Here is a 16,954-nt window from a genome sequence, read left to right as displayed (position 1 = left end):
GCCTGTGTTAAGTTTGCTTAGCATTTACCACAAACATCAGGTACCTGAAGTTCTAGAGAAAGGAAGGAGGAAGCGAGGACGTAACAAGTGACAATCCTATCTAAGAAAGAGAAAACATGCTACTTGACCTTCTCGACACTGCAGACGGCAGCGCGCACAGTCAATAAGGAGGGAAAATGCTAATTGACTGCCAGGTCCTTAAAGATGGCAGTGCCCACAGACACATGCTGGCGGTTCCCAGTCTCCTCAGACCTGCCTTGCCACACGCCTGCCTCCAGAGTACCCCTGTCCCCTCAGCCCCCCAGGGTAGGCCCAAGGGGCCGGCTGGCCTTGGCTATCGGCTGCCCAGCCACCCAGGGCTGGCCCAAGGCACACACAAGCCTTGGATGGCGGCTGCCCAGCAGCCCAGGGCCACCCGAGGCTCAGGTAACCAGGGCCGGCCAATGCTAGTGCTGCCGGCAGTGGCAGCAGCAGAGGTGTGATGGGGGCGTCGCCTTCCCCTGATCGCCGGGTCACCTCCCACCCCTGAGGGCTCCCAGATTGTGAGAGGGGGCAGGCCAGGGGATGGGACCTGCCCCTCCAGTGCATGAATTTTCATGCACTGGGCCTCTAGTATTATATATCCTGCTACTTAACACAAACGCAATTTTCTATCAATTTGTGAAAAAGAATATACTATCTCTAAGTAAATTCAGGCTCGCGATGTATGAAAAGAAAATTTGAGGCTATATTCATAAAAGTACACAGGAAAAAACTCAAGAAGAACAGACTTTATTTTTAACATAAAAGTTCTATTTTCTTGTGAGGCAGCAACAAGTGTTCCGATACAGGGAATACATAAGTACATAGTAACAATATTTATCACCATTGGAAATGCTGTTTTGGGGGAGAATTTTATTAGAAAAACAAAATTTTAAAAAACTGCATTTAAAAAAGATTTAAACAGCTTCAACAGATGAAAAATACAAACTTTAAAAAAAACATAAATTATATTCTTCAACAGGATTGCATAAACAAAATATATTGTTCAGGGCTGCTCTGCCTATCATTAATGTAAGGCAGAGTAAAACTTAAACCTTAAAGTGCGGAGTTAAGTATTCTTAGCTTAATGCAAATTCAGCACTTCCACTGGTCCAGTTCACGCCACTGGTCCAAGCATCAAGGAATGAATCTTAAGTTTAGAATAGTACAGTAAATTCAGTAGTGGCAATTTCCTTTTTCAAAAGAAAATCTTGACAACCCAGTCCTAATCTTGGACATACCCAAGGCTACAAATTCTGCCATTTTTTTTAGTACCTTTGAGTAAAAGCCAACCATTGAAAAGAAAAAGCCTGTCTTGTTGCCAGTTATTCCACAGGTAGCAATAGCACCTTCTAAAAGGCGGATTTGGCTTGTCATAAGTGTAAGAAACATTTTAAACAAAATGAAGAATCTAGAACAAAAATAATTTTGGCATCCAGGCTCACCATATTAACCAAAAAGGAAAACAGATATTTTAAAAAACATAACTGCTCACAAAAAACATGACAAGCAACAGACTCAGTCATGATCAAAACCAGTAAATTCACATGTTGTTATCACAACAATTTCTTTAAGGGAAAAAAAAATAACTTAAGAATGATAAAGTTAATAACCACAGAATAGCTCCAATTGCCAAAATATACATGCCACCTATTTCTTTTACTGCAATGGAAACACATTTACTTAAAATTTAAAAAAAATGTAAATTATATTCCCATTGAAGTTATTCTAATTTACTTACTTCCTGTACAGTTTTCTATAAAATAACAATTATAGAATGTAATTTTATAAAACAATATTGAGACCCATTAAAAAAAATCAACCACTTGTGAACTAAGGTTTAAATAAAGTAGAATGGACCTAAGATTAGTACTTTTTCAAGACTGTGATAAAGTTCCTATGTTTAAAATTAGCCCTTTGGCACTGGCAGTTAAAGTTGTTTGTACCTTGTACCTTTTTCTTCTTCTTCAAATCTCAGGCTCTATTTCTCCCAAATCCACAGAATATGCTTGGTTGTCATACAATTCATTTACCTACAAATTCACATTGTCCTTACAACCAGACAGTACAAGTTCCATTTACAAGACTATGTAAAGAATAAAGTTATCCCATTACTATTTTAAATTACTTAGATTAAGAATATATGAACTCTACAGAAAAATGTGAATTCGACAAACATGCACAACAGAGTAAAAGAAAAAACTTTACAAAGTGGCATTCTAGCTGTAAAATTATAACTTGTAGGGATGGAGACACAAGAAAGTTAAGTGTGAGGCAAAGAAAAGAACGCGGATTTAATAGGACTCAAGTCATCCAAAAACAGGCCTGTGTGTTTTTCAACCTTGTCTCTAACTTCTTCTTCCTGCCTTTTAGACTAACTCACCTGACTTCAGTTTTACCGTTCCTGTACTTCTGATAGAGCAGTTCTCTGGTGAAATGGCAAAGTCAAAGGCAAAGAATCCAAGTTCTCAGTAAACCAACCAGAACATTTAGATCCTGAATAACTGGGCTATTACTGACTTAGAAGCCACATGGACTAATTCCAAGTAAATTAGTTTTGAACAAAAAGGTACCAAAATTCATCCGTCTCACCAACTCACCTGACAGACTTGTTTGAATTTATCTAAATTCCCTAAATACATCTCCATTTTAATTTGAACAGGGCATGCTTTTGATTACTTAGATATTTTAAAGTTGCATGAGTATAAGAAGTCCTTTCAGAAGATGTATTGCTACCACTAGGTCTTCCTTGATGGGATATGTCTGGATAAACTGACATAGTAACCCTCTAAACTGTACCCCTTTAACAAGTATTTAAATTTTTTCTCCCTTTAATATGTATAAGAACATTAAATCATTGCATCGTAAGGTAGTATATGAAGACCTCAGAAGGATGCTTGTTACCAACACAGTTTGCTGAAAGTCACTTTTTAAAAGAGCTGCTCCTTCATTTTACTCCCACATACCCAGACGTGACGTACTGTCGACACATGACATTGGCAGTAACTGTACTAGGATGAGCCTAACTCCAAACTGGATGGATTTTTCAAAGGTTCCTGATGCTCATTCCCCAAAGCTCTCCTCTGCCTGTTTTCCCCGCTGTGTGGAATGTTGAACAGACAACTAGCAAAACCTGTAGGTAACATCTCAGTGCCAACTACATAAAGAAAATGTCAGTCGCAAGATTCTGTGACTACGGATTGTTATTCAATGGATTCTGCTCGTGGCAAACTACTAACCCGGACCAAGTCCACAAGACAACAACATCACAAAAGCAAAGGAGGAAACCCATGCACCGTCGTTTTAGGATCTCTGGGACTATGATACAGTGATGATGAAAGGAAGGATGATACCTGTGGTAAAGGGAGATCATGTGACAAATACTGTGCAGAAAACCAAAGGGCTCCTCACTGCTAGCTAGCAATCAACACTGGGTAGCTTCCTATTGGCTCACTGACTTTCAAACCAACTTCCGATGATGGGTGAGGACTTAGTAAGCACTCCTCTCCAGACTACAATTTTTTCTGAGCACATGGTGGAATGTATACAGGAGTAGTGAAGAAAACAGCAGTTTTACAAATATTTCACTTAAAGCACAAACTTCTGACATCATAAAACATAAATCACATCATGTACTAATATTGCTTTTTATTTCTTTTTTTATATACTTGGTCAATGCATTTACTTATCAATTCTTGTTTGGGAGAAGAATACAGTCATGAGAATAAGATTGCTGGGAAAATGTCAACAATCCCTTTGGTCCCAAAGCTGAAAACAGCTGAGAAAAGCACACATTTAGAAAGGGAGACAAGAAACAGAGGCCACCAAAGAATCTTTTCAACATCTGTTTGCTACGTTTCAGAAAATGTAACATCGGTATTATAAAATAGTCAGTATCATATAAAAGATGGTTCTTGCAGCATCATTCACGTCTCCAGGAATCATTTGCAGGGGTCAGTGTTTTGTTGTGGTTTTGTTTCTAAAGAAGTTTACTTTGAGAACAAAACAACAAAAACAGTGGTATCAGCCACCGAAAGTAAAGAACGAGACCTTTCTGGTTCAGCGGGCGCTTCAGGAGAAAGCAGGCTGAGCACTGGGCGGGCCTTCCCAGCGAGCAGGCCACCAGGGGCGCTCTTCCAGAAGCTGTGCTGGGAGTCACCGTGGCCAGCCCGAGCACGGCACAGCCAACTGGGGCGCACGGTGCCATCACAGTCCAGAGATCCGAGGGAACAGTGGCTGCGCAGCACTGGGACCTACCCTTCAGCCTCCTCAATGGGTTCGGGCGGTGCGAGCAGAGAGGACGACGGCATGACTGTACTTGTTCCTCGGGAGACTCGGTCTTGCTCTGCAGACAGGGAGGCCATAGCGATGGGCTGCAGCAGCGTGGTCGTCATGCCAGTGGTGACTGTCAGACTGTGGCCAGAGCCCTTGAGGGTAAGATCTGGCGTGGGAAGGAGTGGCTTGAGGATGCTGACGAGGCAGAAAGCAGAGCCGCTTTTAGGAATGAAATTCACCTTGTTTTTGTCAGGACAGTAAAAGGCTGGGATTTCGTGAAGTTGCTTTGGCCTAGATATAGAACAGACAACCCAATGCATTTAAGTCACAGAACAATGGAAATAAATTATTTTATTTTTTTAAAAACAAATAGACACATAAAAGGAATACAAAATTCAAGCTATGTCAAAAGCTTCAAATGCTATGGACCAAAGCGGGATTAGACGCATGATTCAAAATATGTATTTCAGAACGCCGGAAGGACACCATTCACATTGCTGCTGTCAGTTCCCTGGCAAGCCCTGTGCACCATAAGCTTTACCAGGCTGCCAAAAGTGTCCATAGCACCAAAAAGGTAAAGAGCTCCTGCCAGAGGGTCTGAGAGATGTGATAAAATGGCTTGTAAAGGTTTACTGGTAGCACGGGGGTGATAACCAGTGGCAAAAAGGAAGAGGGAGAGTTTGGGAAGCAGCAGCCTCCAAAGGAAGTCACATCTGAGCTGGGTTTTAAAGAATAAATAAATAGACCTTGGGAGTGGGTGCAAAATGAAAAGAGTTTCAAGCAGACAATGCTTTGGGTGGCAGATTTTATTAACAGTGAATACTATCCATGAATAGCTTTGACAAATGTAATAATTTACGAATAAAGAAATTACACGAGGGAGTAGGCTCATGAAGACAGACCCAGCTCCAGCTGCCACCTCGTTGGTCCTCTCGTGGCCCACGCCTCCACCTGAGGCCTGGGGCAGCGGACCTTGGTTCCAGCCACTGTGTGACGTCACCCCTCTGAGCCTCAGTTGTCTCAGCTATGAGATGGGTTGAACACCCCCTAACCCCAAGCCTTGTCGTTGGGACTTGATGAGATAAATCCCTGTGCCTGGCACACAGTACGTGTTCAATAGATGGCAATGCCTCTCTCTGGGTGGGACCTATGGCGATACTAGCCCCACACGTCGCCTGGAAGGGTCTAGATCTGCTCTGTCCACCAGAAAAGTCATGAACCCCATGTGACTACTGAACACTGGAAATGTGGCCAGTCAGAATTGAGACGTGCCATCAGTGTGAAATATACACCGCATTCTGGCAACCTGGTACATAACAGGAATGCAAAATACCTCATGAATAATGTTTTATATTGACTACATGTTGAAATGACACATGTCTGGTACACTGGGTTACATGAAACATATTATTACATTTAAAAATTACATCATTTAAGTTGTTTCTTGAATAAAATAGAAACTTAACTCATGGAGTACTTTTAGGCCCACAAATGTATTTGGATATGCTGCTGTTAAGAGGACACACTCCTCTATTTTTACTATCTGAGAGTATGTTTTTCTTTTTCTTTTTTTTTAATCCTCATTCGAGAATATTTTTCCATTGTTTTTCAGAGAGCGAGAGTGGGAGAGAGAGGGAAAGACAGGGAGGAACATCAATATGAGAGAAACACATCAACTGGTTGCCTCCTGCATGCATGAGTCCTGGCCAGGGCCAGGGCAGGGGAGGAGCCTGCATCCAAGGTACGTGCCCTTAACCGGAATCGAACCCAGGACCATTCAGTCCACAGGCCAATGCTCTATACACTGAATCAAACTGGGTAGGGCTAGTTGTTTTTTGTTTGTTTTTTAATATGTATTTTTTTACGTTAGAGAGGAAGGGAGAGGGAGAAAGAGATAGAAACATCAATAATGAGAGAGAATTACTGATCAGCTGCCTCCTACATGCCCTCTACTAGGGATTGAGCCCAAAACCCGGCCATGTGCCCTGACAGAGATCATAGGTCGATGTTCAACCACTGAGTCACACCAGCTGGGTGAGTCCTAGGTTTTTAATTATTTATTTTGTTTGAAGCTATCTTCTTTTAAACTTTAAATTCGGGCCTCAGAGGGAGGATAGGGGAGGGTGGGGGGAGGGGGGAGAGATCAACCAAAGGTCTTGTGTGCATGCATATGAGCCTAACCAATGCTTAAGTTCAACAGAGGGTTGGGGCATCCAAGGGGAGGGGTGTGGGATGGGAATGGGGGGATGAGGACAAATATGTGACACCTTAATCAATAAAGAAATTAAAAAAAAAAAAAACATAAAAAAAATTAATTTTACAGATGGGGGAGAGAGAGAGAGAGAGAGAGAAGGAGAGCGAGGAGAAAGGAAGAAACATCGATGTGAGAAACAAACAGTCTGCTAAGTGAAATAAGCCAGACAGAGACATAAATATCACATGATCTCACTCATTTGTGGAATAAAATGAACAACATAAACTGATGAACAAAAATAGAACCAGAGACAGAGAAGCATTGAATATGTTGTCCAACCTATGAGGGAAGGTGGAAGGTGAGGGGGTAAGAGATCAACCAAAGGACTTGAATGCATGCATCTGAGCATAACCAATGGACACAGATGGGCGGGGGGCCGGCCGGGGAGAGGTCAATGGGGGAAAAAGGAGACTTATGTAATACTTTAAACACCCACTCTAACCTCTAGTTCAAGTCAGTTACTTCCCTTAAACTAAAAGTAAGACTTGGAGAGAATATTCTTTAAAGAATAATTAAAAAAGCAAAACATTTTTAATTGGGGCCAATAATTGACCTTTGCTTTAATGCCAGTGAATCCAGTGCATTTGCTCTAATTTTGACATAGCTAGTGCAAAAAGAGACTAATTTTTAAACTCTGAGTTGTTTATTTTTTAAAGAAATATTTTTATTGATTTTTAGAGAGAGGAAGGGAGAGGGAGAGAAACTTCAATTTGAGAGTGTAACAACAATTACCTGCCGCCTGCACACTCCCTACTGGAGAATGAGCCTACAAACCAAGCATGTGGCCTGACCAACAAGCAATTTAATGTAATCAGCTGAGCCAGCCAACCTGCTCTGACCAGCTGATCCAATCAACTCAATCCAATTCACACTGTCTAAACAGCTTAATCCAACCAATGTGATCTGATCAATCCTCATTCTCTCAATTTTCTCAGACCTCTGGTTTCTCTCCTCATTCACTCATCTCTCATTTCTCATTTCTCTCCTCATTCTCTCATAAAGGAACAAAAGGATACAATATTTCAAAATGATTCCAAGATGTTCTTAATGGAGGAAAAAGATAAATTGTGCGAATCGGACAAGGTTGGATATTATCCACAATGTATTTTAGGTTTCATAGCGAGAACAGCCACAAGAGAGCCTCTTAGACTAGCAGCCATAGTGTGATTGGAAGGTGAGGGCTAAGTACTATCACCAATTCCCAAATAATGTTCATCACCGATTTGCTCAGTCTCATTTACACTTACAACCCCGCAGCCATCACTTATAAAGCAAAGAACATTTCAGCTACTGAAAACCCAAGGCTGTAATACTTTCTGAGCAACTTTTGAGTCTAATTGGAGTACTTGACGAGTGCCAGTCAACAGAATAGGAGCATAGGTGATCACACACCAAAAGTACCAGACACTGTTGAAAATTTTACTTCTTACTGTCTTCCTCACAGTAACATGATTCGGCTAAGTAACAGAATCCTGTTTCCTATATTGGCGGACAAAATGTTTTTTAAAACTGTTTAACAAACTGAAGACCAAGAGTCGATAAAAACCAAAGGGAACTGAAGCCTTGAAAGAGGGAAAGCACACTGGGTAAGATCTATGGTGTATCTTGAATAAATGTTACTGCTAAATTCAAAGTGTGATGTTGACTGCATACAGGTTCAAAAATAACAGCCACAAATGATACAGTAGAAAGAAGTGAGAAAAGGTGAATAACAACTGGATATTAAACATTACCGTTAATTTTCTTTGGTGTGATAATGGTATTGTGGTTATGACGGAGTCCTGTGGTTACTTTTAGGAAACACATATTAAATTGTATTTAAGGTTTACTGTCATGGTGCCTGCAAATTACTTTCAAGCAGTTTAGCAAAAACACTACCACAAACAAAGCAAATACAACAAAATTTTATTATAGAACATAGGGAGTGGTTATATGGGTGATCACTGTACTATTCTTCAATTTTTGTAATAAAAATCTCACAATAAAAGCTTGACTCTGGGGGGAGGGGTGTACTTACGAGCATTCCTCAAAGACTTTGACCCTTTCACAGCCCTCTGGAGGTTCCCTTTTGAACATGTAACTGTTGTTGGGTTTTGGTGAAGTTGCATATTTGGGCAAAGGAGAGTTGTTCCCATTCTCTGCAAAAAACGACATGCTGGATTACTAAGAAATACTACTACATAAATGCTTAGTCATACTGTAATTAATTGTTCTTGCCTTCTCCCTACCCCATGAGCTACTTGAGGGTAGAAATAGTGTTTTACTCATCAACATCATCCCAATATCTAATTCCTGGTAAAGAGAAGATAATGTTTGTTAAATAAATGCATAAACAAATCGAAGATTTTTATGTCTTTTCCACTTATAATCACTGCCTCCGAGGCCTGTCTCTGATTTGTTTTTAATCCATACACAGCACACAGACTCCAATCGCACTACCATTCTTCCCAGTACAAGTAACTGGTTGATTATCATTCTCTCCTGTGCTGCCCTTCAGAATTTCTCACTTGATTTCCCGGCTCCTCCAGTTACCATCTCTGCTCCAGGAAGTCAGAGCCATCTGCACTGTACGCCAAAGACTTCCTTTTGCCTATGAACTTCTCCATGCCTAAGAGATCCTCCTCTGCTGATTTTCCAAAACTGCCTTCAAAGTCTGGCTCAAAGTTTTTAAAATCTTTCCAAATTAATTATATCAAAGGGAACACCTTACTCTGGTATTCCTGTTCAGTGCTGATGTCCTCAGTTTATATATATTAACTTAAAAATTCTTGATATGTTACATAAGTGTTCTGAATTTTCAGCCTGTGTTAGCTAAGCTACAAATTCCTTGCCAAGAGTAGCACGGTGGCTCTGTTTTCTTACAAAAGAAATTCAGAGCAGCTAGTCAGTCACTAATCTCCTAAAATCAAATACAGTAGGACACAAAATTTATGACATGCTGTCAAAGGGCAGATTTTAATGGCCACGATTTTTTAAATATTGGAGTACATGTGATTGAACACTAATCACATGTATTCCTGGTACTAAGTACCAGGAGTAAGCTAAATGGTTTTCATTCACTACCCAATTTAATCCTCATAATAAACATAAGAATTAATTATGCAGATCCCTGACAAGAAACACATGGCCCAATCAAAGGATTTGACTGAGTAGGTGTCAAGCTTGTGTGCACACTGGAATCACGGAGCATCTCCTAGTACCTATTCCTACAACCCCCAGGGGCTGTGACTTAATTGGTCTGGGTGTGGGCCTGGAACAGTCATACTTTATTTAACCTAGAAGTTGGGCATAAAGGGTTCAAATAATAACATTTTACAATGGCCCATAGTTTGAAGTGACTTCTTCAGAAAACTTTACGTTCTCTGCATGTGCTACAGTCTCAGTAACTTAGGTGTTTGGTAGTAACGGTCAGCTGTAACAATGAAACATTTCAGGATGTTCAGCACACTGTGAGTATGAGGTCCTAAATAAATGACTACTGAACTGAGCTGTAGAATCCTATATAATAGAAACCTAATATGCAAATTGCCCCCTCGGACGGTCATTCGACCAAAGAGAGTTTGACGCTCGCTATGATGTGCACTGACCATGAGAGGTAGGCGTGAACATGGCGGGGTCAGCAATGCAGCGCTGCCGACCCCAATGGGCCCTGACAAGAATGGGACTGCGACGGGACGGTGGAGCAGGTGAGCAGGCGGCGCCAGGCCAAGGCAGGGTGCCGGGCAGACTGCGAGGCTGCAAGCTTGGGGGCACGAGCTGGGGCCCTACCTCGGCAGGCCACCCCGAGGGACCCCACCCATGCACGAGCATCGGGCCTCTAGTTTACAAATAAATATCTTGCTATTGCTCTGAAGCACATTCAGTAACTAAGGTTAGGCTAACAAAATATTGCCCTGATACAGACATATGAAAGGTCCTATTTGTTTTAAAAGGTAAGAATACTAGTAATTAATATTCAAACTGCTGAGGTCACCACGTTATTTTTCAAGTTGCATTAAGTAGTTTAATACTGTAAGTAGCCCTCCAGTCTTCCCTTGAATAGTAATTTTGCATGATATAAATCAGCTCTATTCTTTCTAGAAATATCACAAGTATAGATCCTAAAAACGTTTCACATTTAATTAAAAAGTAGTGGGTAGTAAAAACATGACTACTAAATGACAGAATAAAGTGCTCTTCAGGACCAATGTTCATCTCATTTATACCCAAAAGAATGTTTCTCGCTAATAAGACACTTGTATTAACAAGCACAAAAAAGAAGGAAAAAAAAAGGAACAAATAAAAACCCATAAACCCACCCAACGTGACCATCACCCGAGCACACCACAATAAAACCTACTGTTCTGTACTCCAATTTTTAAAAATCTGTTTTTGAAACACCTCAAACTAATTACCTTAGTGCAGCTTTAAGTGTGTGTGTTCTGCTAGAAAATAAATAGAATAAATGATAACATAGGTGGTATTCCCTTATCATCTGGTAACCAATTCCTCCTGCACTGTACCTTTATCCCTGGGATCAACGAGCAGGTCATCAGCTGAACAAGGGCTCTCTTCGCTACCTTCATTGGAGATGGTGAGGAAGGACGCGGGGGACACAGACTGAGAGCGGCTGCTGTTGTTGCTCCCCCTGTCCGCCCCACCAGGGGTCTGTGTGTCAATGCTGCGTGTGCTGCTACTTCTCTGTACAAGGGGAGGAGGTGCACGATGGCCGTCTGGAATGTCTTGTGGCTGTTATAAAAGTTTTAAACATACGCATATTTATCACTGATTTTGAAACTCACCCAGAAATGCACCCAATGTTGACCTTGCCCTGTTGTTTTCTCAGAAGACTCCTAAATCAGAAATCCCCTACTTATAAGCTTAATGAGAAAGAAGCCTTTGTGTTGCTCCATTAGTGACATCCCTGCCTAATCTGACTGCCCCACTGGACATCAAGCAGCCTGGGCAAAGACTCTCTCTTTCTAGGGACTGGCACCTGACAGGTGGTCAATGCTTACTGAATGATAAATTGCACTGAATTACTTATCATGTGCCAGATAGTACTTTAAAATTTATAAAGAAGGGCCATGGTAAAATGAGAATTCTATTATTCATGGTAAAACTCGATTCCATTATTAGAAGAAAAGGTTACCATTGTGGGAACTTGAGGTACGTGATGTTAGGCCCTGTTACCTTCTCCCCCTGCCAATTCTGAGTTTTTTCAAAGAAACTTTGCTACATGAGGAAAAAGTTAACCACAACAGTGCTACTTACAGGGGGGAATCAAGGGAAACAATTTGAAAAAAGCTTGTGGGGCTCACTTACCAGGGAAACCAGGAACCTGTTTACCTGTGCTTCATTTACATTCATTACATGAGGGAAAGATTCCCTATCACGCAGTATGGAGGAGAGAGTGTGGGGAGTTGGGTTTTCTCTAATCTAAGCAAACCTTTAATCTTAAGCATCAATGAAATACTACTTAAAACTCCTCAATTTGTTCACTGAAGAAAAAAAGCTTAGTATACTGTGACATGGTTTTAAATACAAACAGGAAATTTTCTCACTGTGTCTTACGTATGAATCATTCTTATGTGTATTAAAGTTAGCAGAACAGTACACAGTCTTATGTGCACGATAGGTAAGAACTGCACTTCATGATGTTATCATTAATTTTTGAAAAGGTAAGTGACAAACAATAAGGGACAGATAGCCCTGGCCGGATGGCTTGGATGGAGCATTGTCTAGTGCCGTAGTCGGCAAACTGAGGCTCTCGAGCCACATGCGGCTCTTTGGCCCCTTGAGTGTGGCTCTTCCACAAAATACCACGGCCTGGGCAAGTCTATTTTGAAGAAGTGGCATTAGAAGAAGTTTAAGTTTAAAAAATTTGGCTCTCAAAAGAAATTTCAATCGTTGTACTGTTGATATTTGGCTCTGTTGACTGAGTTTGCCGACTACTGGTCTAGTGCATCAAAAGTTTATGTATTGGATCGATTACAGGTCAGGGCACACACCTAGGTTGTGGGTTTGATTCCCAGTCCATGGGAGGCAACTGATCAATGTCAGTCTTTCCTTCTCTGTCTCTCTCTCTCTCTTTCTCAATATATCCTAGAGTATTTAGAAAAAAGAAGAAGAAACAGTTCCCGCTTAGAATTTGATGTCATATCCCTCTCTCCCCAACAAATTAGTAGCCTAATCTTTTCTTAAATGGAGTTATAATAATTAGAAGTATATTACCTGTCTGGTGCTTTTCAAATACAGATAAATAAATAAAAAATAGTTTCTGTTCAAAGATCCAAATTTAAGTCACATCAGTTGTCTCTATGACATGCAAAGAAATGAAAACTTTTCACTCACTTGCTAAGGTTAAAGTTTTTCAAAAGATAAAAATTATAATTGTCTCTCAACAAGAAGGAAGAAACCTAAGTAAATATGAAAAACAAAACTGTAAATGTTTTAATAGGTAGAAGACTTAATGAGTAAGGTTTACTTACTATAAGTTGTTCTTCCTTTTCCCCTGTCTCTTTAATTATTATTTCAATCTCCTGATTCAAACCTTCCACACTGTTCCGGAACCGGGAGCCTGTTGATTTGGTGATGGGAATTACTGGAATAAGAGTACTCTTTGGAATAGGAGCCTTGAGGAAATAAAGCAGGGAGAAGAGAGGTTTAACACTCATTTGAAACATACTTTTAGTTGACATGAGTAACTCTAAAATAAACAAAAAAGTCTATAGGCCTCGTAAAAACTGTGAGTGACCAAACCTTCTTCTCGGTATACTGTACATGAAATGCAATCTATATAATAAAGAGGTGATATGCAAATTGACCGTCACGCCATCACACAAGATGGCCACCCCCATGTGGTCACAAGATGGCCGCCCCCATGTCGTCACAAGATGACCAGCAGGGGAGGGCAGTTAGGGGCGACCAGGCCAGCAGGGGAGGGTAGTTGGGGGTGACCAGGCCAGCAGGGGAGGGCAGTTGGGGGTGACCAGGCCTGCAGGGGAGGGAGGGCAGTTGGGAGGGGCCAGGTCTGCAGGGGAGGGCAGTTAGGGGCAACCAGACAGGCAGGGGAGGGCAGTTAGGGGCAACCGAGCCAGCAGGGGAGGGCAGTTGGGGATGACTGGGCCAGCAGGGGAGGGCAGTTGGGGGCAATCAGGCCGACAGGGGAGGGCAGTTGGGGGCAATCGGGCTGGCAGGGGAGCTGTTAGGTATCAATCAGGCTGGCAGGGGAGTGGTTAGGGGTGATCAGGCTGGCAGGCAGAAGCAGTTAGGGGATATCAGACAGACAGGCAGGTGAGCGGTTGGGAGCCAGCAGTCCCGGATTGTGAGAGGGATGTCCGACTCCCGGTATAGGCCCCGATCCCTGTGGGCCTAAACTGGCATTCGGACATCCCCCGAGGGGTCCCAGATTGAAGAGGATGCCGGCTGGGCTGAGGGACACCCCCCCCCCCCGTGCATGAATTTCATGCACCGGGCCTCTAGTTTAAAGATAAAAATCCAGACAAGCAAGATAGACTTGCAGAAGCATATTCACATCTCTGAGGAACTCTAAAGGGAAAACGGATAAAAGAATACTAAAAGAATTTCAATCTCAGAAATTATTTTATGATTATAACAGAATTCTAATTTCAGACATAACTTTAAAGTCCTCTAGTGACACAATTAATTATATTTATAGCAAGAATGAGATGAGAATAAGGTCCTGTAAAATTTAATTACTTATACTTCCATTGTAATGATTTTAATGTTTTGTTCAGGAATGAAAATGATATGATTCATTTTCTTTTTTTTCAAAGCCTATATCTAACTTTAGAAAACATTTTTTTTCACTGACAGTTATTACTTATGAAAAGAAATAACTGATAACATAATTACAGGATATTACTTTGTTTCTTGACAAAATACTCAAAATAAAATATGAAACAAGAATTGCGAAGGCCCTGACTGGATAGCTCAGCTGCTTGGAGTGTTGTCCCATACACTGAAAAGTTGTGGGTTCGATTCCCAGTCAGGGAACATATTTAGGTTGCGGGTTCAAAACCCAGTGGGGGAGAGTACAGGAGGCAACCAATCAATGTTCCTCGCTCTCTAAAATCAACAAAAACATATCCTTGGGTGAGGATTAAAAAAAAAAAAAAAAAGAAGAATTGCAAAAATATCCTCCAAAGTTAATGGCAACAGTGTATCTGAGATCTCTTGTACATTGTCCTGCTGCCTGGTAAAGAAATGTGATTAACCCACCATTCATTGGAGGTTTCTTTGAAAAACTTGTCTTTCCGAGGAAGGTGGGTAAGCAAAAAGGTAACAGGGCCTTTGATCGATTATCACTAGTTTCATTCAATGAAAAACCCTGTCCTCTGACATAGAACTTAGTGTTAAACCTGTATTCCTCCTCTTTTATTCCTGCTCACCGTTATATTTGATATATTTTTTAAATTAAGCGTAACACGCCGAAACCGGTTTGGCTCAGTGGATAGAGCGTCGGTCTGCGGACTCAAGGGTCCCAGGTTCGATTCCGGTCAAGGGCATGTACCTTGGTTGCGGGCACATCCCCAGTAGGGGGTGTGCAAGAGGCAGCTGATCAATGTTTCTCTCTCATCGATGTTTCTAACTCTCTATGCCTCTCTCTTCCTCTCTGTAGAAAATCAATAAAATATATTTTTAAAAAAATTAAGCGTAACACAATAACAATCCTTGGAACAGGCAAGGAACCGGGAGAAAGATCCAAGGGGAAGCTTCAATCTGGAGTGCTGGGGCTGCATTTCTCCGCTGCTTACTGCTGGGCCCCTGATTGTAACGTGTTTATTTTTTTTCATTTCCTCTATCTCTAACATCTTTCTATGCTTTCAAATTATTATTTACCAAATAACACTCATAGCTGAATGGTATTTTGTTGTATAAATGTATTAAGAAATAAATGCTTTGCTATTGGACAAATAGTTTCCAACTTTTCACTACTCAAAAAAAAAATGCCACTATGAACATCCTCTTAAATAAATATTGCATACAAATATAAATATTTCCTTAGGATAAATTCTTGGGACAGAGGGACTACTGACTCAATGTAGAGGAAAGATTTTCAGGACTTTGATTCATACTGCTAAATTAATTAGCAAAAACATTTTTTACTCCTCACAGTATCTGCACTTCGTGTTCACTGTAGCATTATTTCTGCCAGCCAAGACATGTTAACAACCTAAGTGTCCGCTAACAAATAAATGGATAAAAAATAGGATTATACACACAAACAGTGAAATATTATTCAACCATGAAAGAGGAAATCCTGCCAATTGCAACAACATGGATGAACCTAGAGGACATTAGGCTTAGTGAAATAAGCTGGAGAAAGACAAATACTATGTGATGTTACTTATATGTGGAATCTTAAAAAAAAAACGAAAAAAAAAAACACCTCATAGAAACAGGAGTAGATGGATGGTTGCCAGGAACAGATAGGTAGAAGAAATGGGTGAACATGGTCAAAGAATACAAACTTCTAGTTATAAGGTGAACATGCTTTGGGGATCTACTGTATAGCATGGTGATGATAGTTAATAATGTATTGTATACTTGGAACTTGCTGAGACAGTAGATCTTAAAAGTTCTCACCAGAAAAGAAAAAAAAAGGTAACTGTGAAATGATGGATGCCTTAATAACCTTATTGTGGTAATATTTTCACAATATTATACATATATCAAGTCATCAAAATGAATAGCTTAAATGAACAATGTTAAATATCAATTATATCGCTATAAATCTGAGGTGGGGTGGGGGGAATGATACACTGGACTTCTTCAAAATTATTTGAAAATAATTTTTTCTCTGTGAAAGACCCTGTTAAGAGAATGAAAAACTAATTCAGACTGGGAGAAAATATTTAGAATTCACAAAGGCAACAAAGGACTTATATCCAAAATATACAACGATCTCTCAAATCCTACCTAATAAAATAGTAATATGCAAATTGACCGCACCTTCGCTATGCCCAAGCCACGCCCACCAGCCAAAGCCACACCCACCAGCCAATCAGGGCGAGTATGCAAGTTACCCAACAAAGATGGCGATTAATTTGCATATGCTGAGAGGGAGGAGTGAAGACTGAAGACAACTTAGAAGGAAGAGGGAGGAAAAGCGGAAAGCAAGGTGGCTGCCAGAGGGAAAGCCCGGGCAGGGTGGAGCGGGGTGGAACGGGGCAGGCGGCAGTGGCGAGCGGGTGCAGGCGTGGTGGCCGCAAAGGTGGCGACAGCGGCAGCGCACGCGACCGCAACAGCCGCTTGCAGGATTTTCCTGCAAATGGGCTACTAGTATATAATAATAAAACAAACAGCCCAATTTAAATATGGGCAAAAAACTTGAACATACATTCATTAAAGAGGATTTACATATGGCAAATAGTCTTAGAAAAATGTAGTGCAAATTTA

General features: G+C 41.0%; 1 protein-coding gene across 1 annotated transcript in view; it reads right to left on the bottom strand.

Annotated features, from left to right (window-relative positions):
• Positions 1 to 765: 765 nt before the first annotated feature.
• The window catches only part of FAM117B (family with sequence similarity 117 member B), a 68,615-nt gene continuing 52,426 nt past the window's right edge, over positions 766 to 16,954 (bottom strand). The window contains exons 5-8 of the mRNA XM_079782311.1: positions 13,021 to 13,164; positions 11,053 to 11,278; positions 8,568 to 8,688; positions 766 to 4,587 (exon numbers count right to left, since the gene is read on the bottom strand). Of these exons, the coding sequence (XP_079638437.1) occupies positions 4,275 to 4,587; positions 8,568 to 8,688; positions 11,053 to 11,278; positions 13,021 to 13,164 (804 nt within the window). The 3' untranslated portion in view covers positions 766 to 4,274. The remainder of the gene's footprint in view (positions 4,588 to 8,567; positions 8,689 to 11,052; positions 11,279 to 13,020; positions 13,165 to 16,954) is intronic.

Source organism: Cnephaeus nilssonii (assembly GCF_951640355.1).
Source record: "Cnephaeus nilssonii genome assembly, chromosome: 10".
Taxonomy (NCBI): Eukaryota; Metazoa; Chordata; class Mammalia; order Chiroptera; family Vespertilionidae; genus Cnephaeus; species Cnephaeus nilssonii.
The sequence above is the reverse complement of the archived record's forward strand: the minus strand, read 5'-3'. Positions and strand labels throughout refer to the sequence as shown.